Consider the following 23,249-nt stretch of genomic DNA (forward strand, 5'->3'; position numbering starts at 1 on the left):
TTTTGCTTTAATTAAAAGTTAATTATTTTTTACTTTTGAATTCTAACTTATAGTGCTTTTTTTCTTCTTCTAAAAAAGTAGTTTTGATTCATTTTCACTATCCATAGTTCATCACTCTAGCTCATTTTTATCTTTTAAGTTGTTCATGAAAAACAATTTTTAAATTATGATTCAAAATCAGAAGTTAATTTTCACAGATCGTGTTAAATACAGCCTTAATTTATTTAAAAAACTGTCTTGACTGAAGGCTTCTTTAATTCACAATTCACTTGTGGATTTTAGCAAAGTCTGCTTCGAGTAAACATAAAAAGCAACATGTGTTTGAAAACTTTGAATCGAAGAGAGAAAAGGCACAGGAAACTGAGCATTGATTTAAAAGGGTGGTGCTTTTATTAGTTATGTTTCAATTGATGGGCACAGCAATATACTTTCAAGTTTCGACATCCAAACGAAAAAACAATAGTTTCAACAAAACAATGTATTGACAATGGCAATCCATCCACACAATAGTAGTGTGCTTGAGAGTTCAGATCAGTAACTAAACACGCTCGTGTGATTTATAGTTTCACCATGATTAGATTGAACACAGTTTTCACTATGGTTGATTTCACAACAAAGAAATCACAGACCAGTGGACTGAATATTTTGCCAATAGAATTATAATTGAAGACAAGGGATGAACACATTACCATAACCAATTACCTCGGCAAAGAGTAGAACCCTTCATGCTCAAAGTCTGCCAGCTCTGGCCCACCTCCTCCACTGGCAACAACTGCTTGGTTATCAGAGTCTCAAACTCCTTTGCTCACCTCCTCCTTACAGGCATCAAGTTCTGCACTTGCATCAGTAGGGTTCTGCACACAATGTTTCTGAAGCCATCTATCAGTTTCCCATAGAACATGCATGATGCTCTCTCGTGCAGCGTACCCGTGGCTCTCAAAGGGTAGAATGACCAGGCGACAAAGGGCACCATGACCTTTCAGAGCATTAAAGAATCGATCTGACTGCATGATGTGAAAATGCAAGATAAGCAGCAAGAAACAAGTTGGGAACACAAACTGAAGCTGGCAACAAACCACTAAACTGAGAAATCAACAGTTAAATATATTGTATCAAACGGAAAGAATAAAACGAAGAGAATAATTTCTACAGATAGATAGCATCATTATTTTTAGGTAATTGGAACGGTAGGTTTGAACCATTAAATTTTCTTTTATAAATACCTGCATGTTTAGCGTTCCTGAATTATTGTCTTCTTCTCCATGGATAAGCAGTATTGGCTTTTTAATTTTATTTGCTGACATGAAAGGACTCATTTCAACATAGGTAGTCGTGGCCTCCCAAAGAGTTCTGTCCTCGTGCTATGTCAATAAGATGAAAGATAAAAAAATCATCCAAAACTATGACAAAAATTGTGATCGAGGGAAGAAAAACATGAGAAACACTGTTGTTGTTCAATTAGCAGTACGTGATAGAGGAAAAAAGGGTTGGGGGGGATCTATTCCACTATTCTGTTACCTGAAAGCCAAAAGGTGTAAGTGTTCTGTTGTAAGCTCCAGAGCGAGCAATTCCACAACAGAAAAGATGGGGGGCATGTGCCAGGAGGTTTGCAGTCATGAATGCACCATAGGAATGTCCTCCAACAGCAATTTTGCTGGGATGAGCAACCTTAAAATGTGCAACACCAAAACAAATGTCACAGACTCATCCGGTGCTATGGAAATAATAGTCATACGAGGACAAGTGAAGAAATTTACTCCGCGCTGGACAACTTCCTCAACAGCTGCCTCCACACTTGCAACCAGTTGCTCTACATATCTAGTCAACACATATAGTTAAGATTTAAAATTTTAGGGACTCTACAGCATAGTTCATTTAGTGATACTTCCTATTACCTAAGAAGAAATCTAAAAACATGCTCCAAATAACAGAGAGCAACAGAAGAGTTAGCCCCTTGTTCAATATTGTGGATGTTGCGGAAACTTATGAGTTAAGGGAAAAGGCATCATGCTAATGCTATCCTCTTCTTTTGGGAACCATTTGCTTTATGTTAATATCCATGGAACCAGGATTAACATATAACAAATGATTTGTTTCAATTGTTAGTTGCAACCACAATTTCATGAAAACATACTTGTATACCATTTACTGAAAGAATTCGAGTTGTGTGAATAATTTAGCAATTCATTACAATAACTTGATGAGTACATGAAGAAAACCCACATAATCATATCCATATGAACTAGCAATAAAAACATAATTCAGTAAGATTTATATCAAATTACCTGTCATTCGCCTCCTCATCACCCTCACCAATAATAGGGATTGTTGGTCCAGATAAAATAGCAAACCTGCAAGATATGAAGATATTATAATACGGTCCAGCATGTTCAAAGCACACAAGCAATAGTAAAGGTGAAGCAAAAATCAGCTGATAATGGAGACAGTATAAGCAACAAAACAAATGGTAACAAGAAATGGAGGGAAGAATTCATGCCTCCTAGCCAACCAAAGAAGAGCTGATGTTGGACCTATGCCCGCAAATTTATTAGGAGAACCACGAACTTGTCCTGCAGCATCTTTACTTTTAAATTCTCCAGGGTAAGACCAGACCAGACATGGAAGAGGGCCATCTTTTGACAAATCATAGCCTGGTGGCAGGTACAATGTTGCTGTGAGCTGAACCCCATCTTTTCTCTGGTACCTGATCATCTCTTTCTGCAATGATGCCAACTGTGGGTACGGGTGAGGAAAATTTGTAATCTGACATGCTTTCTTCTCTGGCCATTTCTGAATGAAATATTGCCTATTTTCTGTCTTTGACTCCTTGGAGGTCAATATTTGCAACCGGTCAAGGAGTAAATCCCCTTCTTCATAATCCAACATAAGAGCAACAACAGTTTCATAAAACCTTTCCTTGTCACTCTCCCAGATTCGTTCTTTGCTGCCTGTATTTCTGAAAGAAACTGGTTTGGATTATCATGAGACCAATGAGAATTGGGGACCAGGTGAGGAACATGTGTTGAAATGTTCTTCTCCAAAATACTCACATGTCAAACAGATCAAGGAAGGGGATGTTCCCTTCAGGCGTAGCACCACTTCCCTTCAGTAAAACATAAGTGCTTTCATCATTTTCCTTCTTTATCTTTGCAATCACGTAAGTTCCAGCAGGAGTCCTCCTCAACATGGGAGAGCCAGGATCGGAGTACACATCTTCTGATGACCGATCAAATAGTATTCTTGGACTCACATCTTTTGAACCAGGAGATATCACCCAGGTTCTTGTTCGCCTTGTCTTGTACCATGATTCATAAACTAGTGCTAGTGAATCATCACACCAATAAATCCCACTGTGAAGGAAGGGGAAAGAAAAGAAAATTAAAGAACAACTTGTGTTTATTCATGAAAAAATAATGCTTAATTAAATTAAAAATACATTTCTCTTAAATAATTTTATTTGTTGTTTTTCATGCAAATGTCTATTATTATAATTGTTTAATAAATAAAAAATGGATTCCAAAAAGCAAAGTTATTAAACCCAAGTAGAGCTATAACCTAGGTTATGAAATCGGCGGATTAACCTAGTTTAACCCTGATCTATCCTAAATGTCATCATTTCAATTTTTTTGTAAAAAATAAATGTTATATTGATTTCATTTATAAAATATTTTAAAAAATATATATCAAGCTAGGATTTTGCCAAGTCGACCGCTTGGTAGGTGCAACTGCCAAGTTGACTAGGGCAAATTAGATCAACTTCGACATGATTTGCTTTGAAACTCGGACTGGTCCAGCGACCGAGTCTATGGTATCACTATGTTGACTCACTAGGATTGATTGAATTTAATAACATCACCGAAAAGTTCTCCACGGAAACATAACAACTTCCTAGTGAACGACAAATCATAATAAATTTTAAATCTTTCCTAAATGATAAATCATGTGCTATTGATAATAATATAGCATAGATTACAAATGTGAAAGCAATACCTTATTTAGTAAGAGATTTTATTGAAAAATTCTTAGCATATGTTGTATGTCTTCCAAGATAACCCACACCGACCTAAAGGGAGATTAAACAATTTGTTATTATCCATTTTTAATATATGTCACACTTATGTCTTTGGATAACCCTCCTACGCAACCAATGCATGTATTCAACAGATATTACAAAAATTTGGAAATTTAGGGATCAAACATGTGCTTGAGAGAAGGCAACTGAACATGTACATGCATTCCTGCATGTCTCTTTTCATTGACCTTGGGCATGTAATTAGAGCTTGACGCAAGATGAAAAAAACATGTATATTGACAGAAGTGAATGCTAGTCCAAGCTAGTGTTAGACCTATCTTTGAGAATCCTGTGGTTGGTTATAGAATTTCTTAATTGCAGTAAGTCTGCAAGATTAAGCTCTTTCTACAGAGTATGAGAGTATCACTATCAAAACACATATAAAAGAAAGATCCAAAAGTTTCAAAATTATCGAGGCATTCACGATTTAAGAATCTGTTGCAAACTAGTTTTGCAAAGTAAGAAATCAAAATGCAGATCATATCATACCCATAGCGAAGATCAAGTTTGTGCAAGATTTCTGGCTGTTCACCTTCCAATGGCTCAGCTGGCTGTGTATAAACTATATCTCTTGGAGAAACTTCAACTTTTGCATCACCTCCATCTTGTGTCTCTGCCCTAAAACGTCAACAAGAGTCAAGGGCAAAAAAACGAATAAAAATAACAAGTAAAAGCTGCTCCACATGCCACTACATAATGCTAAAAGTGTTCATTTATACTGTTAAGTAACTAGCGTCATGCAGCTATCATGTAATCCTGCCAATTCCAACCCAAACACAGTGAAAAATTAGAATTTTCATTGATATACTAGTAGAGTGTTGAAGGCTTGTCTGCTCTCCAATTGATGGCGCGCATCCCCTTGCGCACACTACTGATTGCAATGGGAATGTCCTCGGCTAGAGGCAAATCACAGAGTTCCCTCACAAATTTCCCATCAGTTGTCCATACTTCTACCTTTTTGGGAAATCTTCCACGCGGTACAATAAAAGAGTATGGTCTGTGAATAGAACTCATTAAAAGGTACTTTTGGTCAGGGGATGGATCCATTGATGTATATACAGCTGGAGGTCCAACTTCCTTCGCTGTCCCGTCCAAAGAAGCCAGCACAAGTTGAGAGGTCACGTAGTAGTCAAACAAATCTTCATCATACTCATCCTTCAGTAAGTCTTGAAATGTTCTAACTTGAACGACATTTTTCTGCTCATTAGATTGAATCTTTGGACCAGAGGGCACCGATGGTTTCTTTGGTGGATCTCCACGAGATGATGGAATGGTGCAGACCAACAGAGAAGAGTTATCCACCCATACGAAATTATCAAAAACAGCATTTAGGTAAACATCTGGTGACTGAAACAAAGGTCGAGCTTGCCCTGTTTCCACATTAGCAACCCATACTCTAAGTTTACTGCTGCTATTGTCTTCCTCGAAAACTCGGATGCTGAAGGCCAAATGCCTTCCATCAAGAGACCAGGTGACAAAGTTGATCTTAGCACCATCTGGATATCCATGTACCTCCTTTTCAGGCCCTAGTGTACCATCAGGCATTAACTGATGAATGCCAATACCAGTGTAGAATGACATCCGGCTCTTAGTATTACATTTCCCATCAATACGCAAACCAGCCAGCTTCTCCTCTGGTCTTGCTAGTTCTGCAAGTGGAGGTAATGATCTCCGCTTGAGAAAAAGCATTTTATCCTTTTGCGGTGATATTGACAACGCAGGGAGAGGCGGAGCATCAACAATGTCTTTTATCTCCGGTGGGGGAAGCTGATATTTACATGCCAAAGCTTCTACATTTTAACAAACATAAAAAAAATAAAAATCAACAGTTGGAGTTATAATCATGCAAGTTTTTAAGACTTAACACCCCCCCCCCAAAAAAAAAAAAAAAAAAAAGGAAAGACCGATCAGTTTCCTAGAAATAGGAAACGTGCTTTAACATATACACACAGCTACTAATAAACTTGTTTGATATATTAACTGATCACTCTACGAATTCTCTCAATCAAGCAACCATCATCGCTTCCTTTTGCCTTGTGTTTTACCGAAGAATCTAGTCCAGTCTAGTCTAGTAAGCCGATGCGATTAATTAGCAATGATAACCTCAAATTGCAAAAAGAAAAGGAAAAGTGAGAGTGAATGAGCACCTTCCTCTTCGGTGGTGGATGTGGATGAAACAGAGGCACTGGAGCGACTGCCAACATTTTCGGCTGCAATAGAGTTCAGAGGCACAAGATTGCCGAGTCTACAAGGCATAGTTGAAATTGACTTGAACCTTTTAGAGTGATGAGTTCTCAAGTGGGCATGAGTTCGTACGGATGTTGTGAGTGAGGGAAGAGAGAACGGGGGGAGAGACAGGAAACTCAGACGATGATTGACTTTGGGAAGCCGCATCATTTGCCTTCCTATCCAATAAATGAAATTTCATAGTGCTCATAGAATTAATTATTCGGATTTTATTAGTTTTATATATATATAATTTTATATTCTCGTAATTAGTTATATTCCCTCGCACCGCAGTCAACAGCCCACCTAGAGTATGTTTGGTATTATGGTAGTTATTATAGTTGTAATTTTAAAAAAATTATTTTATAAAAATTATTTTTAGTTATAGTTGATTTGAAAAAATATATATTTAGTTAAAATTGTAGTTGAAATTAAAATTGAATAAAAAATAATTTAATGTGTTTAGTTAAAACTACTTTTAAAAATATATAATAATTGAGGTTATAAAATAATTTTAAAAAATATATATTAATATTGATGGTTTTTAATTTAAATATTGTAGATTTAACTATTATTATTATATCATGAAATAAATAATACTTTATATAAAATATTTTTTTAACGCTAGTTTTTTAAATAAAAAACAATTAAAAATAAAAAATATTTTTTTTATTTTATTAAGTCGGACCTGGTACAATTCATTTTTAGCTTTGAATCAGACCGGTCTGATTGGAAAAAAACCGATGAACAACATTGTTTGGGAAAGAAAACCATGAACAACATTGTTCATGAGTTTTTCAGTCCAAGAAGCAGCTCTTTGTTGCTTCTTGGAAACCTGTGGCCGTGCCACAAAAAATGGTAGGCTCCACTGGTATAAATATGCTATAGGAGTATAACCAAATAATTAAATTGTTATGGTTGCTTCAAACGCAAAAGCAACCATACAACCAAATGGACTCTTAACCTGACACATATGGCAACGCCGTAAACTATAGAATTTGCCATCCTACACCAAATAACTTCTCTTCAAACTATTCTTCAATTAGAGTAACTTGGTGCCTCAATCTTCAAGAAAAAAGTCATCTCGTCCTTCTAGTTTCTAATCATTTAAAGTCATTAAGGAAGTGTTTATAGGATAATGATGCACAGGACAAAATAATTTTTTTATCAAGTTATTTGGTTAATTTTTATACATATAAAAATTAATTTTTATTTGGTCTAAAGTTATTCTAATAAAAAAAATTTATTCCATTAAAATAGATAGAACAAGTTCAATACTTTACGCAAGTGTTAATCTAGTTGATCCGAATTAATATAAAGATAAAAATTATTATTATCAAAGTTTTAAGACTTGATTCAAATGTTGACCTGAGGTCAAGTCTGGGTCACGAGTTAGTTTGACCATTGACTCGAGTCAATATAAGAATAAAAATAATTACAATTATAGTTTTAAATCTCAATTAGGAGGTCGACTTAAAGCTAGACTCAGGTCACGAGTTGGGTTGGTTATTGACCCAGGTTAACCTTAGGATAAAAAAAATTATTATAATATTTTTAAAAGTCGACTTGAAGGTTGACTCAGGGTTAGGCCTGATCAGCTAGGCTCGGGTCACAAGTCATGTTGACTATTAACCTAGGTCCACGTAAGAATAAAAATAATTATTGTTATAATTTTAAAACTCGACTCGAGAGTTGACATGGGATCAGGTCCAAGTCATAGGTTAAGGTGACCATTGACCTAAGTCAATGTAAGAATAAAAATGATCATTATCATAGTTTTAAAACTCTACTCAAGAGTCAGGGCCAGGCACGAGTCATGAATCGGGTTGACCATTGACCCGAGTCAATCTAATGATAAAAATGGTTTTTAACATAATTTTAAAACCTAACTATAGGGTCAACCCAGGACAAGGCCCAAGTCATGGGTCGAGATAGTCAACGTGGGTTGATTCAAAGCAACGTAAGAATAAAAACTGTTATTATCATAGTTTTAAAATCTGATTCGAGGATCAACTCAGGGTAAAGCTCAATTTACAATCCGATATGGTCAACTTGAGTTGACTCAAATTAAAAAAAATTAAATCAAATCAACCTTGTTTTGACAAATAAACATATATAAAAAAGTTATTGGATTTTTTACCTATGTTTTATCTCGGGTTGACAAGATCATGGATTGACTTGAGTTTTTTACCAAGTCAGGTCAAATTAATCATTCATCTATTGTTTCTTAAAGATAGACCTTTGCAAACCTCATGTCGGCTGAGTCTCGTTTAGTATCTATCAAGCACAAAATATGGTAAATTATCCAATCCAATTCAAAGCACACTAAACATTGGATAAGACAGTTATTTGTCCACTCATGTCAAGTCCAGTAATGTTTAATCTAGTTCAATCAATATTATCCAGCATACCAAACACTACATAAAAAAACTTACAAAAAAAAAAGCAAAGAAAAAGAAATTAATGTAATGGTTGAGCATCTTATTAACAAAAAAAAAATTAATGAAAAGACTAAACGGTAAGTTAGTATCAAAATATAGAGATTAAACATGAGGTCTTTCTATCAAAGGGTTTTGAATTATTTGTTTTTTAAGAACACAAGGGACAAGTGGGGAAAAACAACAGAGATGATAAATATAAGGTTTTTACTGAGATTCTTCCCTATTTACTTGAATTGGAAAAGGCAAGGGGTTTTTTTTTTTTATCTCTATAAAAGTGGATAAAAACATTGATTTATTTAAATATGGAATTAATTGGATGTGATAAATTCTAAGCTTGATGCGATATTTTCTATATAAATAATGTATTTTATTTATAATTTTTTTAGATAACATTTTGTTATTATCTCGAGATAAAAGATACAAAGACAATGGAAATAAAAAGAAACAAATAGAAAAAAAGATAATGATAAAATTGTGTTTGATAATGATATAAAAAAAATGATTATCTCTGTTTCTTATCTAGATATAATGAATAAAACAAAATAAAATAAAAAAAAATATTTTACCATTAATATGTATTATTATTAAATTTATATAATTAAAAAATAATTAAATATAATAAATTAACATGAAAAAAATCTATAAATATATCGTAATTTCATTAATTAGCAGCATCATAACACAAAATGAGTTTGTTACTAGCAAAGGGAATTATTTAGTACCATGACCGGAGAAGTATTCAGCACTGATGATAAGGTAATTAATTATTGGGGTCAGAAATTTGCCGTCTATGGGAGGCGGAATTGGAATCATTCAAAGTTTCAACATCTTAGGTGATGATGAATTTATTAACTCCCTAAAATATCAACTTGGCAACGAGGGGGTTTGGCTCCTGATTTGGTCTTTTATTTCTTATCCGACGTCCTTCAGCATTTTTACATGGAAAGCACGTTTTTTATCCCTCCTTTTATGTTTGGGCATCTTGAATTCGTGACAGATAAAGGTCTGCCATGGCTGATATTTTGTAGGTGGGTTAGGAATTTTTTTTTATTGTTATTAATATAAATATTCGATCTAATTTGTGTGTATTTTGATTACTTTTATATATTCTAAATTAATAGTCAAGTAAGCCTCCAATGACCCTAAGATTTGTAGGATTTGAACTGATAATTTTTATAAAACAAATTTAGAATCTAATCAGTTAAGTTACACCTTTCAAAGTTATAAATTAAAAACTTTTAAGCTGCATATATAAGATTCAAGTGATTTGATGATTATTTTTTTTAAATAAGGTTTTAATTTTGAACTTTGTGAATGAAATATGCTATTATTGAAAAAGTTTTATATTTAGGTAGATTGACCGTTTCGATCAAATTAGTTGTGATCCAGTAAATTTTTAAATACCAGGATTTATATTAAAAAAAAAATAAGAAGACAGTAAATTATTTTAAGATTTTTAATTTATATATCCAAGTTTATATTTTATCAACAAATATGATAAGTCGAAGGCTTTTTATACATTGATTTATATTTATTTATGTAAATATGTACTAACCACGTGTGTATGTGCAATAATTAACAAGATCATTGCACAAACCACACCACAATTCCTCAGTCTGACGTGGAAGCATGCAATTGGTTGACACCTGATAAGAAATCTGTGTTCAGTAATGGTTACGTGTCCCGATAATATAGATCCTCATTGTCACCTTCCTCGACACTATCAGTGTTATCTCCATTGCGCAATACCACACCACACCACAGCAACAAGCTTTACCATAACTAGAATGGCAACAATAGCTGGTCTTAACCTCTCAACACCTAGAGTCTTAGCTAAGGCAACAGACAAACCAATAGCTCAGCCCCTCGTCAAGTTAAACCAGCCATGGAGGAGGACATACCATCTGGGGTCCGGGCGCCTGCAAATCCGACCCGTGAGGGCTGCCCCTGATAGCATATCGGAGAAGGTTGAAAAGAGCATAAAAGATGCAGAGGCGGCGTGCTCCGAAGATGCGGCTAGTGGAGAATGCGCAGCCGCATGGGATGAGGTGGAGGAGTTGAGTGCTGCTGCTAGCCATGCCAAGGACAGGAAGAAAGAGTCCGACCCTTTGGAGGAGTATTGCAAGGACAACCCTGAGACAGATGAGTGCCGCACTTATGAAGATTGATATGGGTTTTACTTTATGTGCCTTTTTCAATGATCAAACTTTAGATATTTTTATTAATTTTGGTTTTATGTAACGCTGGAGATGCTGCATGGTGTCTTTTATATATGATGTTCTATTAATTAGCACATACTTATACCCTACCTTCGTCGAAGATGAATTAATTTGGTGATTAATTATTAGTTAATTACGTGTTATATTTCTACTTAATTTCTAGCTATTTTTTCTAACTTTTCTAAAAGAAGTTCAAATATCTTTGGCTTAGAGCTGAAGCGTCAAGGCAATTTACTATGCCTATTGCCATTTTAACCTACGTCATGGAAAATTTTACAATTGCTATACAATTATTTTTTTGTTTTTAATTTCCTATCATTGTGTCATCTTCAAAATACTTGTCCTCGGACAATAGCCTCCGTTTTTTCTTAGAAAAAAGAAGAATTCAGATTACAAAATCGGCTCTTAATTTTGGATCTTGGTTTGTGCTCTCAGGCACAGTAATATGGTTGAATAAGCCCTGAAGAATCCAGGATAGAACTGCCTCTTTTATTTTCTGCTAACCTCCAAATTACATAAAATAATAGCTTCCACGGATTTTTAAATTATTTTTTATTTAAAAATAAATTGAAATAATTAATTTTTATTTTTTAAAATTTATTTTTAATATCAACAAATCAAAATTATCCGAAAACAACAACAAATAAGTAATTTAAAAGAAAAAAAATTTAATTTTTTTTAAAAATATTTTTAAAATATAAAAATAAATAAATCCAGTCTTGCCACGATATAGGAAAATCAACTAAACGGCCACCAAAAAAATAATTATGTTACTAAAAAGACGGCTAAACGATTAAGATTTGAGATCCAGGACGGTTCCAAACCCTCTACAGTAGAATTACTATTTACTATTAACTACGGGGTTTGATGTCGGGTGAGCAAGGAAAGTAAAAGGGAAAAATTCTAATACAAGGGTCTCACCAGTTGAGTTTTTGTTGAGGTCAGATAATTTCACTTGTAAGTCATTGTTTATGTGAAAATACTTTTTTCAGATTATTAAACAAGGAGATGTCATCTCAATTAATGCACAAGTTAATCTAAAAACATATTTATTCTCGGGACAAAATCCAAGAAAATTCTTAGAAGAGATAAGAACCATAAGAAAATTGACTTGAATTGGTAATAAGAACCCTCTAGATGCCTTGCAGCAGGGATTACGGCAACTCACGCAATTGTCCATCCTTGCTTCCTGGCTTAGTCAAAAAGAGGGAATTTCTGATCTAACTGTAATGCCTTGCTTCATGATTTGCATTACAGATCAGCTACCTTCCAGGAACAACACCCAACATGCTAAATAGCAGTCAAAAGTTGTGAGCTACATCGCTCCCCAGGGGGAGGAATCGTGAGGTGGGTAAAACAGCACTCACCTACCGTCCCCTCCTGAAATGTCCCGAGGAAGTCCAATACGCACAGCTTCTAGAGGAGCCGCACTGTTACCAAATTATATCCATAAACCATATCAGCTTCCAAATATAGACACGCTTAAAACATAAACCCCAAGTCCCCAAATGAGCTCATCCAAGTTGAAGATCATGCAACTTCTACAACTTGCAATCTAAGTCTATCCAAAATCACTCGGAAACTAGGTGCAAGGTGCTATATACCACCATCCACAAGTAAAAACAGCAAATTAGGAAAAAAATTAAACAACCATCTCATCGTTCTAGTTGATCTTCTAATTAAGTGCGTATCCAATTTTACAAACAATTATCCTTACAAGCCACCGGAAGCAGACTGCGTAGCAATTCACCATCACTCCTATATAAACACTTGCTACCACCCACTAATTAAGTGTTAACCATTCCAACTTTAAGGAAACCAACAACAATAACAAGCTGATCACAAATCTTCATCCGGACAATAGAGCCCCAGCTCCTCCCATGTGTGTGGGAATCAATTGCAGGGGAGTACAATCTGAGAGCATAAAAATGCTGGTGACAAACTCGTTCACTTTCATTTAAACATCAAATCCACTATCACGATTTAATGCATATAAACCAAGCACATGCATACCATGGAAAATATAATTCAATCACATCGAGATTAAGCTGCAGAGAAACATAACAGTAAGGGAAATGACACAAATTGGAAATTGATTACATTATAAACGGTGATTGAAATTCAAACAGGACACATAACATTACAACTTCGACAAAACCACACTCCTATCAAACACACACCATACCAGCATCCACCTAAGACATTAAACCATGCTAATATAAAAACCCACGCAAGCAAAAGATGAACCCCGGACTGTAGACAAACAACATCTTCCAGCAAAGCACTGAACAGGCTCACAAACACTAATATTGAAACATATCAGCAGATGCCATAATGGGCATTCCTGAACAGGGGAGCTGCCACGGCTTCAACAAAGGATCAGGTATTTCGGGTATCTCCATAGAGAGTCCACTAACATCCTCCACAATCTGCAACACAGAGTTCAACGACCGCAGCCTCTCAGTCAATTCCACAGCCTGAGCCCTCAGGACATTGTTGGCTGACTCCATCTCCATGCGGCGTTGTTGGCCAACATTGATACCCTGCATCAACTGATTGTTCTCGTTCTGCAATTTGCTCACTTCATTGACCAAATCCTCCATTTGTTTCTGCTTCCTCATCCTGGAACGCCTCGCAGATTCCCTGTTGGATATCATCCTCTTCCTTTTCCTCTCATCGACATTCGCATATCTCGGATCACTATCCGATCCTGAGCTCGCCACTTGCCTAGCCGACATTTTTTTGATTTCTATATTCTTCGCTAACAAAATCAAATAAATTCAATACCTACCTATCCAATTCGGTTATAATTAGATTGTAAAAAGAACTAGGGGTCGAGATCTAGAAAATAAATTGGATTAACTCATGAGAACACATAAAACCAGTAGAGAAACACAACCGAGAAAGAGTGAAGAATCCGAATTCGACGCATGAGTATAGCGTAACTCATAGAAATTCTAAAAACATTGGTACTTCTTACAAAACCCTAATTTTCGATCCCCAAATCGAGCAGCACGGATTTTTAGAAAACACGAGAGTAAGAAATCACCCAAAAATTAGATCCTAGACTCTAGATCTAAAAACAAAAATAGAGACACTGAAAGAAGAATACTTAGCTGACGAAACGCAGAGAGGGGGAGAGAGAGATTATTGGGGGAACAGAAACCCTAAAATAGGAGGACCCAAATTAATCCGAAAGAAAAGAAGGTTAATGAAGTCGCTTGGTGCGGCTTTTATAGAAAAAGAGGGGCTGGACTTATCTGTTAGAAGATATATTTTAATTCAAAATAGTGGGGTTTTTTTTTTTTTTTTTTTTTCCAAGAGAGTCATGAGTGGCGTCGGTGTAATTGCTGGCGTGCAGAACGACGCCAGCTGTGCTTTTAAGCCTCTCCAAGTCTCCTATATATATATATATATATATATATTATTTTTCTCATAGGGGAATATACTATAATTATTCCTTCGTTTACCAAGTCAAAGTTGTAAAAACGAAGCTTCGTTGCTTGTGCTTTTGGGATTCATGAATCCTGAACAGCTGTGGAAAGGACAAAAAAAATCCAAAGTCATAATCGCTGTATGATTATCTGTTTAAGTAATTAATTAAATACTGAAGATTTTTGGAAAATATTTTCCGTACAAAACTTGAATGTTAGACCTCAGCCTTTTTTTTTTTTTTTTGAAAATTATCCAAGTCTTTTATAGGTTGATTAAAATTATATTTATTTATTAAAATTTTGAAAAATTATAATTTGTAATTTAATTTTTTTTGCGTGTTAAATTATATATCCAACATGTTTAAAAAAATTAATAAAAAATATCTGATTATTTAAAAATTTACTATTGTTTCTTATTTAATCACTAAAGAGCTCTTAAACCCTAAAAATAATGAAAATATAATTTTGTTATAGTTGCACCTAATTTTTTTAAAAAAAATTCATTACTCTCATCTCAAGAAAAAATTCAAAATTAGCATCATTCACTATTATTTAATAAGAATCCTCATGTTTCACTCATGATTCAACCAAGTTTTAAGAAAAAAAAACACAATTTAAAATACTTTCGGCCAAAGTTTCAAGAGTAAAAAAAAAAAAAGAATCATCATATGTTTAGCTAAATTGTTAGAAGTTAGAAAACACAGAATTTTCTTGATCAACATTTATATAAATAATAATTTTTTTTACAATCCTTGTTACCTTGACAACTTTGATAGTTTGTACTTTAATGCAACTATGTTTCTCTTTTTAAGTACTTAACCATGAATATGTTAGAATTAGGTTGGACAAATGTATATTCTCCACAAACAACCCTCGTCCATGTATTTTGTTGTCACCTTATATTATGATTAATATACATTTTCAAATGATAATCATGTTTCATTTCGAGTTTTCTCAAAATATCACCAAATTCATTTGTATTATTGAAAGTATAAAACTCTTCAAACTATAAGAAACCATCAACCCCAACCTTAAAAGTCTTGCATCCTTACTTTCCTTTAATAATCCTACACAAGCTTTTTGATCATCAACCTTCAGAGCTTGGAGTCTCGGATTCTCTTGCTTCGTAGATTAAAAACCCTTTAGGATCATCTCTCTTGCAAATGAACAATCATGACATCTCTTTTATCCATTTGATTCTTTATACCATTGAACACCACATTTATTCTGAAGTCTATAATATCTATAATACTTTGTAGTATTTAAATACAACTACCTAACAAGTGTAGTATCAACTACATTTACTAACTATATTAACACAACTCTCACCATCTATAATTATCTACATACCTTATTTATTAAGGAAACTAAAAGGCATAACTTTTGATTTGACCATTGAATTGAATTAAAGATTTGATAGTAGATTTCAATAGCCTTGTTTTATATAATGTTATTTCATAGCAATTAGAGTCCAAAAAGGTATTGCAATAAGCCTATAAGCTATTGTGTGAAAATTACATTGTTTTCATAGTTGGTTTAAGATTTTTTTAAAACTCTTTTGTTATTTTTCCAACCTTATTTAGAACATTTTATCTAGTATTAGTAAGGCTATTTAGATTGTATTTAGGTTTTATTAAAAAAAAAACTTGGTTTTATTCATAAATAATATCGTGTGTGTTCGAAGTTGCTCAAACTTTTGGTTTCTCATTGAAATTTTCATAACTTATCAAAGATTAATGATCTTTGTGATGTTTATTCTCATACTTACAATTATTGATTCATTATAATCAAAGACTTGGGTCTTTCATTCAATAAATTAAATTCATTGGTTTAGATAATTATTGAGTTAGGTTTTTTATTAATTTAATTTTAGCTTTCTTATATTATTTTTATTTTATTTATGGATTCAAGGTTCTTACTTTTCAAATTCATATCTGAATAATACTCTAAAATCAAGTTTTATTATTTATCTATTTATCTTTTAATTCTTCTCCCTTCATATTTTTTTTTAATGATTGAATTGTGGCCGCTAACATAAAAAAAACAAAATTAAAAAAAGTTGAAATCACAAATTTTTGTTATCGCTGCTAAATTCAGACTTACAATTCTTGAGCGGTACTTGAAAAAAATGCAATATAGATTAATTTTTTTCATAGGGGAATATACTATAATTATCCCTTCTTTTACCAAGTCAAAGTGTAAAAACGAAGCTTCCTTGCTTGTGCTTTTGGGATTTGGTGGTCTTCTTCTTTCATGAATCCTGAACGGCTGTGGAAAGGACGAAAAATTCCAAAGTCATAATCGCTGTATGATTATCTGTTAAAGTAATTAATTAAATACTGAAGATTTGTAGATATTATTTTCCGTACAAAACTTAGAATTTTAGAAGGCGGTGATTTGTTTTTTTGAGAAAATTATCCAAAGTATTTTATAGTTGGGTGAAAATTATATTTATTGTTGGATTTAAAAGAAATCATAAGTTTTTTCCAAAGCGACAGTCACAGTGATGGTTTAATTGCTATATATATAGAGTATGAGGTACTGTGATAATTTTATTATATTTTTAAAAAACAATTCTTACAAAATGATTTTTAAAAAAAATCCATAAATGAGTACAATTTTAAGTAAATTTAAAATATTAAGAATAATTTTTTAAAAAAAATACATGAACAATTTATAAACCCTAAATCATTACAAATATTTTTCTCAGTTGAATCCATGAATTCAAATGCATGCTTTGGTCATGATACTTAGCATTGTTCTTATGATGTAAATGAGTTGTTGGATCAAGGTAGGATTTACTTAGCAGATCATATTACTCAATAATTCATCATTATTATTTGATTTTTATCTTGTCATATTTTTTAATACAAATTTTTTTAATGTGTATTTTACCCATGTCTGAATCAATTAATAATAATTCTTTTAATTTAAAAAAATTGTTATCCTTTATTAATTAAAAATGTTTAATTTTTAAATAATTTTATATAAATTTTAATAATCATAATTAAATTTATCATATAAAGTAATTTTAATAATACTTATGTAGATATTAGGTACATAAATTGAAGAATCTTTCTAAACATAAATATATATAACTCTTAAAAATGATAATTATATAAAAACATTCATTTAATATTATATTATTATAAACCTTTTTTATTTTAAACTGTTATTTTAAATTATATGTGCTGTGAATTTAAAGTAAAAGTAGATAAATAAACTTTTTAATATATATATATATATATATATTTATATATATATTTTAAAACCTAATGTCGAAAGTCGCCAAGTTATGAAAACTTTGCACTTCATTTAACATTCTCAAGGACTGACAAATCACAGTTGGCATCAACCTTTTATTAGTCAATGTGAATACCCTTTACACAAAAGCAATATTTTTTGACCATTTATTAATATTTAATTATGTCTTCTAATCAACCAGCTATATTTATTTCAATTTAAAAATATTGTTTTTAATTAAACATGATTATATTTAAAAGGGAACATTTTTCAAGGAAAAACCTCTAAATTTGAAGCGAGGTGGCCACCTAAGATGCAATGGAATAATATTAATATTTTAATTTGAAAACAAATTTTTTTAATCAAATAGAAGTGATAATGTTAAATATTACCTAAACTAAAAATAATTCCCAGCTCATTCATTGATAGTATAAATAGTAAATTTTTTTTTAATTGTCTCTTTTAATTTCTTTTTCCTTTCGATTAAATCATTTTTTTTTAATTTTTAATTCAATATTTTATTAATTTTGAATTGTCTTTATTTTATTTCTATAATGTTATTATTGTCTCAAATAAATATCTTGATATTTGGTTGATGTTCAATTTTTCAAACATCTATTTCAATTGAATCCTTTTTAGCTTTTTGTTTTTTCAATTCTATCCTTTAATACTTTATTGATTTTAAATTTATCTTCATATCTTTCAGTTCGCTTTATATGAGGTTATCATAATTTCAAATAAATATTTTAATATTTGGTTTGTGCTAAATTTTGCGAGCGATTTTTTTTGTTATCATATCATTAAGTAAAAAGTAATTAAAAAAACAAAATTGTTGAACTCGGTAAAGTCCATGATCTAGGTCGATCTAATATGTCATTGTCTTAATATTAAAAAATGTTATCTTGAAATTTTTTTCAAAGCCAAAATCATGTTTTTTTCTTGCTGTTCGAGTTGTCGTTGGATCCGTCAAGTTGACTAGGTCACGAGAGCACAACTCATACGCGGGTTAATTTTAAACCCATGCTAGGTAAAGAATATGATCGAGAGGTTTCAAGGTTGATCCACATGATCGAGCCCTTTTTTTCCTTTTTTTTTTTAGGAAATTCCATAAACAATTTTTTTTTTCTTTTGATTGAATCCTTTTTGCTTTATTTTTTTAAATTTCATCCTTAAACATTTGGTTGATTTGAAATTTGTCTTCATAACTTGTTTCGGTTTGCTTTCTATGATATTATCATAGTCTTAAACAAATATTTTGGTATTTGATTGATGCTTAATTTTACAAGTGTCTATTTTTGTTATCATTATATTAAGTAAAAAAATACTTTAAAAAGAAACTCAAAGTTGTTAAACTCAGTAGAATTCATGATTTTAATCATGGGTTTGGACTTTGGAGAGTTAAGTCGTGAGGCCCAGGTTTATGCAATATGTCACCATCTTAGTATTAAAATAAAAAAAAGACATCATCTTTAATTTTTTTTAAAGCCAAACCAAATTTTCTATTAATCATCTGTAGTGTTTTGAACTTGACAAATCGACCATGTTATATTAAAACAACTCCCACAAAGGTTAATTTTAAACTCGGGTTAGTAAAGGAGTCAAATCATAAGATTTTAAAATTAACCGACTAGGTTAGGTTTAATAACACTACCATATGGTTTCCTATGGTTTGAACATTCCTTTTCCCATTCAAGAAAATTTTGATTCTAAGCGGGCTAGCAAATTAGTTTAACTATAAACTAAAAAAATTGGAGTTTTTGAAATGTACATATAACTATTCACACACTCATGTATAAATGTTCATTGAATTATTCATGACATGTGCTTTTTATACTTTAGTATCTATTGTTTTTACAATTTACATTTTGTTCATGCAATATTATTTCATTCACATTTCAATCTTTAACAATTGAAAGCAAGAGAGAGAGACATCAAAGAGGGAGAGGAGAGATAAAACTTTCTACTAGCCATATTCCAACCATAAAACATTGATCTTCATGTCATTGGGATCGTCTTTGAGAATGAAGTTCAATGAAAAGGTTTATTCCTTAAATCATGTATGAAAAAAGTAGATCATAATATGAAAATTACTTCTTGATTTGATTTTATTTTGAGTTTTTAGACAAATTATAGTGTGTTTTAGAGTTGAGAATGGGATTATATAGATTCTTATGATGTGATTTTCGTGTTTTTAGGTGAAAACAAGTTGAAATTTGAATTTTGAGATAGAAAAGGACCCAAATTTCTAATTTTTAATTCTATAATTATTATTTTTTTTAATTCTATCATCCAATTTATTTTTCCTTTCAATTAAATCCCTTTTAGTTTCTTTTTTGTTAATTCTATAATTCAATATATTTGTTAATTTAGAATTGTTCTTTATAATTTGTTTTGGTTTGTTTTTTATGATGTTATCATTGTCTCAAACACATGTCTTGACATTTGGTTAATGCTTAATTTTTTGAGTGCCTATTTCAAATGAATCCTTTTTAGCTTTTTATTTGTTGAATTTTATTCTTTAATATTTCATTGATTTTAAATTCATCTTCATAATTTATTTCAATTTGCTTTATATAAGATTATTGTAACCTCAAACAAACATCCTAATATTTGGTTAGTGCTCAATTTTGCAAGCAGATATTTTTGTTATCATGTTATTAAGTAAAAATTAGTTAAAAAAAATAAAGTTATTGAATCTAATGGAGTCCATGATCTCAATTGCGGTTTCAGTAGGTTAAGCCGTGAAACTAAGGTCGATTCAATATCTTATTGTTTTAATATTTTTCAAAAAAGAAGATGATTTTTTTCCAAATTGACCAGATCATATCGAGGTAACTCTTGCATGAGTTAATTTTAAAACCAGGCTAGACAAGGAATATACTTGAGAGGTTTCACAGTTGACCCACATGGTCGTTCCCCTTTTTTATTTTTTATTTTTTTGAAATTTCATCTTTCAATTTCATCCTTCAACATTCGGTTAATTTAAAATTGGTCTTCATAACTTGTTTTGGTTTGCTTCCTATGATATTATAGTAGTCTCAAACAAATATCTTGGTATTTGATTGATGCTTAATTTTCAAGTGTCTATTTTTGTTAACATATCATTAAGTAAAAAAAAATACTTTAAAAATAAAATTCAAAGTTGTTAAACTCGGTTGAATTCATGATTCAAGTCATGGGTTTGGACTTGCATGAGACCGGGGTTTATTTAGGAGTTCTAGATGGGCCATTACAAGATCAAGGCCAAAGAAGCTTAAAGATGCATTTTGTCATAACCCACTTTTGAACCCCTCAAAATTTATTTTTTTCATTAAAAATTAAAAACGAGACACGAGGAGATAAATTTTCAAGCTGTAAAAGATCAAAACACTGGAAGCATAGCTAGATTGAGATCTTTTGACAAGATGGGATGAAGAAAGGAAGAAAATTGAGGTTGAAATCCAAAATGAAGAAAGGAAGAAAATTGAGGTTGAAATCCAAACTTGATCAAAATTAGAAGAATTAGTTAAGTCTAAGGATTTAATTAAACTTCTAACAGGTTTAATTGATTTATTTAGGACTTAATTAAAGTAAAAATTAAGTTTAAAAGTCAATTGAGAAAAAAAAAAAGAATTAATTAAGTTTAAGGACTTAATTAAACTTTTAATGAGTTTTTTTGGATTCAATCAAGGACTCAATTGATAAAAAATTAAAGTTTGGAGGCTTAACTCGAATCAATTTGCAAAAATTGAAAGATTAAGGACACAATTGAAGCTTTGAAAGGTTAAATTGGTGCAATCAAAGGCTTAATTACAAGAAAATCAAAGTTTGAAGGCTAATTAAGGGTTAGATTGAAGAATTCTAAAATCAAGGATTAAGGTGAAAGAGGTGCGCACATTCAGGGACTAAAATTGATTAAAATCAGGGGTAAATTTGAAGAAATTAAAATTTAAAAATTAATTGAGGATGAAATTGAAGATATACAAGACTAAGGGCTATATTAAAAAAGACTCCAAAAATTAAGGGTCCAAATTGACATAACTAAGGACTTGATCGAAAGAAATCTTGAGAAATCAATCCAAATTGGCCAAATTCGATGCAATTGGAAGATCAGGGATCTCTTTTGTAAAATGAACAAAACAATGTTTTTTTAGCACCACTAAAGGGTCCAAATTGACATTACTAAGGACTTGATCAAAGAAATCTTGAGAAATCAATCCAAATTGGCCAAATTCGATGCAATTGGAAGATTAGGGATCTCTTTTGTAAAATGAACAAAACAATGTTTTTTTAGCACTACTATTCATTTTCATCTTCATTTTTCTCATGGGGAGCTAGCTGGGGTCCTTTCTTGTAGAGCATTTAATACTCTCCTATGCCTTAGGCAAAACAAAATGGATGCTCATTTGATAGCCCTAAAATCAAACTACCTCCAAATATGATTCTTGCCGAGAGGTTCCCCTTATAGCTGCTATAATACCGGTCCAAAACCACTAACTCAACTAGCCTTTGACAGCTTGGTTTGAGAGTACCAGGTTATTGGCTACACATCAATGATTGTGATTATTCCAAGAGGATTAAAGGAGGTTAGGAGTTGAGTTAGGGAGGATCATGAACATCTCCATCACCTCCTATAAATAAGAGCCCCGTTTAGTTCCAAGTGGAGAGGGCGAGACTCGAGATTAAAAAAATTACAAAAAAATAAAAAACACATCACCTCTTTTATTCCAGCCAAGACTTACACTAGCCCAAAACCCCATACAGAAACACCCATTCCAAAAGTTAGCAGTCAAGAACTAAAAACCTGCACCTACCTTTATTTCCATCTTAGTTGTCACTACCACACCTGCACCATCTCCTTGATAACTTCAACAACCTCTCATCCACGTCATTATCTCCTCATCATAGAAGCAATACCACAATAGCATTGACTTCTCTTCTATCAACATCTTTTTAGCCTAATATGACATCTACTCTAGCAGCAATTTCAACTTTAGTAGCATCGACACAACAACGTTGTTATCACTTCCTTCATAGATGCCAGCCCTCCAAGCTGTGAGTAGGAGTCTTTTTCTTAGCAACGCCACCCACCACTTTGAGCCACCAATCATGCTACCAGGTGCGCTTCCCTTCTGACTAGAAAAATCTACTACTCCCTTCCCCCATGCACTTTTTTAGCATGCAAGATGTGAATTAATTCACAGCTTGTTTTTGCTCGCTTTTGCCAGCAAATGGCTTATGTGGGTTGGACCCTTAGCCCAACTCATATGGCTGGGCTTGGTCCAACTCACCTCTAAAAAAAAAAAGTTAGTTGGATTGTTCGCAAGCCCAACAAAATGAGTGGACATGGTTTGAGCCCAACCCATAAATATGGCTTGGGATTCAAGCTCAAACCTAGACTTAAAGGTGTGTTTGACCTACCTCATTTTTTACTTAAGAAATAAGGTCTTGTTTGGCTTCTTAAAGGGTGTTTTCCAAACATGCTCTTAAGACCTTTTTTATGCCTTTGAATGAAGCTAAAAGCACGTGTGCGTTTGACAAACATGCCTTAAGTTTTTCCTTTAGTTTTAATTTATGTATATTTATGTATCTGGCCAAACATACCCTTAAAAATCTCAAAACAATCTAAAAAAGT

The 23,249-nt window shown here is 32.3% G+C and overlaps 3 protein-coding genes across 3 annotated transcripts; 1 reads left to right on the forward strand and 2 right to left on the reverse strand.

Annotated features, from left to right (window-relative positions):
* Positions 1–463: 463 nt before the first annotated feature.
* On the reverse strand, positions 464–6,493 carry LOC118046866 (probable glutamyl endopeptidase, chloroplastic). The gene is given in 10 exon segments (XM_073407661.1): positions 464–1,004; positions 1,224–1,361; positions 1,519–1,668; positions 1,758–1,818; positions 2,286–2,351; positions 2,498–2,956; positions 3,051–3,350; positions 4,562–4,690; positions 4,881–5,862; positions 6,220–6,493. Coding segments are annotated over 10 exon segments (2,748 nt in total). The 5' UTR covers positions 6,470–6,493; the 3' UTR covers positions 464–791.
* A 3,901-nt stretch (positions 6,494–10,394) lies between these two features.
* LOC118046865 (calvin cycle protein CP12-1, chloroplastic) lies at positions 10,395–11,034 on the forward strand. Its single transcript, XM_035055936.2, has one exon. The coding sequence runs from the start codon at positions 10,410–10,412 to the stop codon at positions 10,905–10,907; it is 498 nt and encodes a 165-aa protein (XP_034911827.2). The 5' UTR covers positions 10,395–10,409; the 3' UTR covers positions 10,908–11,034.
* A 2,000-nt stretch (positions 11,035–13,034) lies between these two features.
* LOC118046864 (bZIP transcription factor 53) lies at positions 13,035–14,252 on the reverse strand. The gene has a single exon (XM_035055934.2). The coding sequence runs from the start codon at positions 13,694–13,696 to the stop codon at positions 13,262–13,264; it is 435 nt and encodes a 144-aa protein (XP_034911825.1). The 5' UTR covers positions 13,697–14,252; the 3' UTR covers positions 13,035–13,261.
* Positions 14,253–23,249: the final 8,997 nt, after the last annotated feature.

Source organism: Populus alba, chromosome 2, assembly GCF_005239225.2.
Source record: "Populus alba chromosome 2, ASM523922v2, whole genome shotgun sequence".
Classification (NCBI taxonomy): Eukaryota; Viridiplantae; Streptophyta; class Magnoliopsida; order Malpighiales; family Salicaceae; genus Populus; species Populus alba.

Bases quoted from the DNA above. Each gene is read 5' to 3' on its own strand.
- LOC118046865 (XM_035055936.2), top strand. From the start codon at position 10,410: ATGGTTACGTGTCCCGATAATATAGATCCTCATTGTCACCTTCCTCGA.
- LOC118046864 (XM_035055934.2), bottom strand. From the start codon at position 13,696: ATGTCGGCTAGGCAAGTGGCGAGCTCAGGATCGGATAGTGATCCGAGA.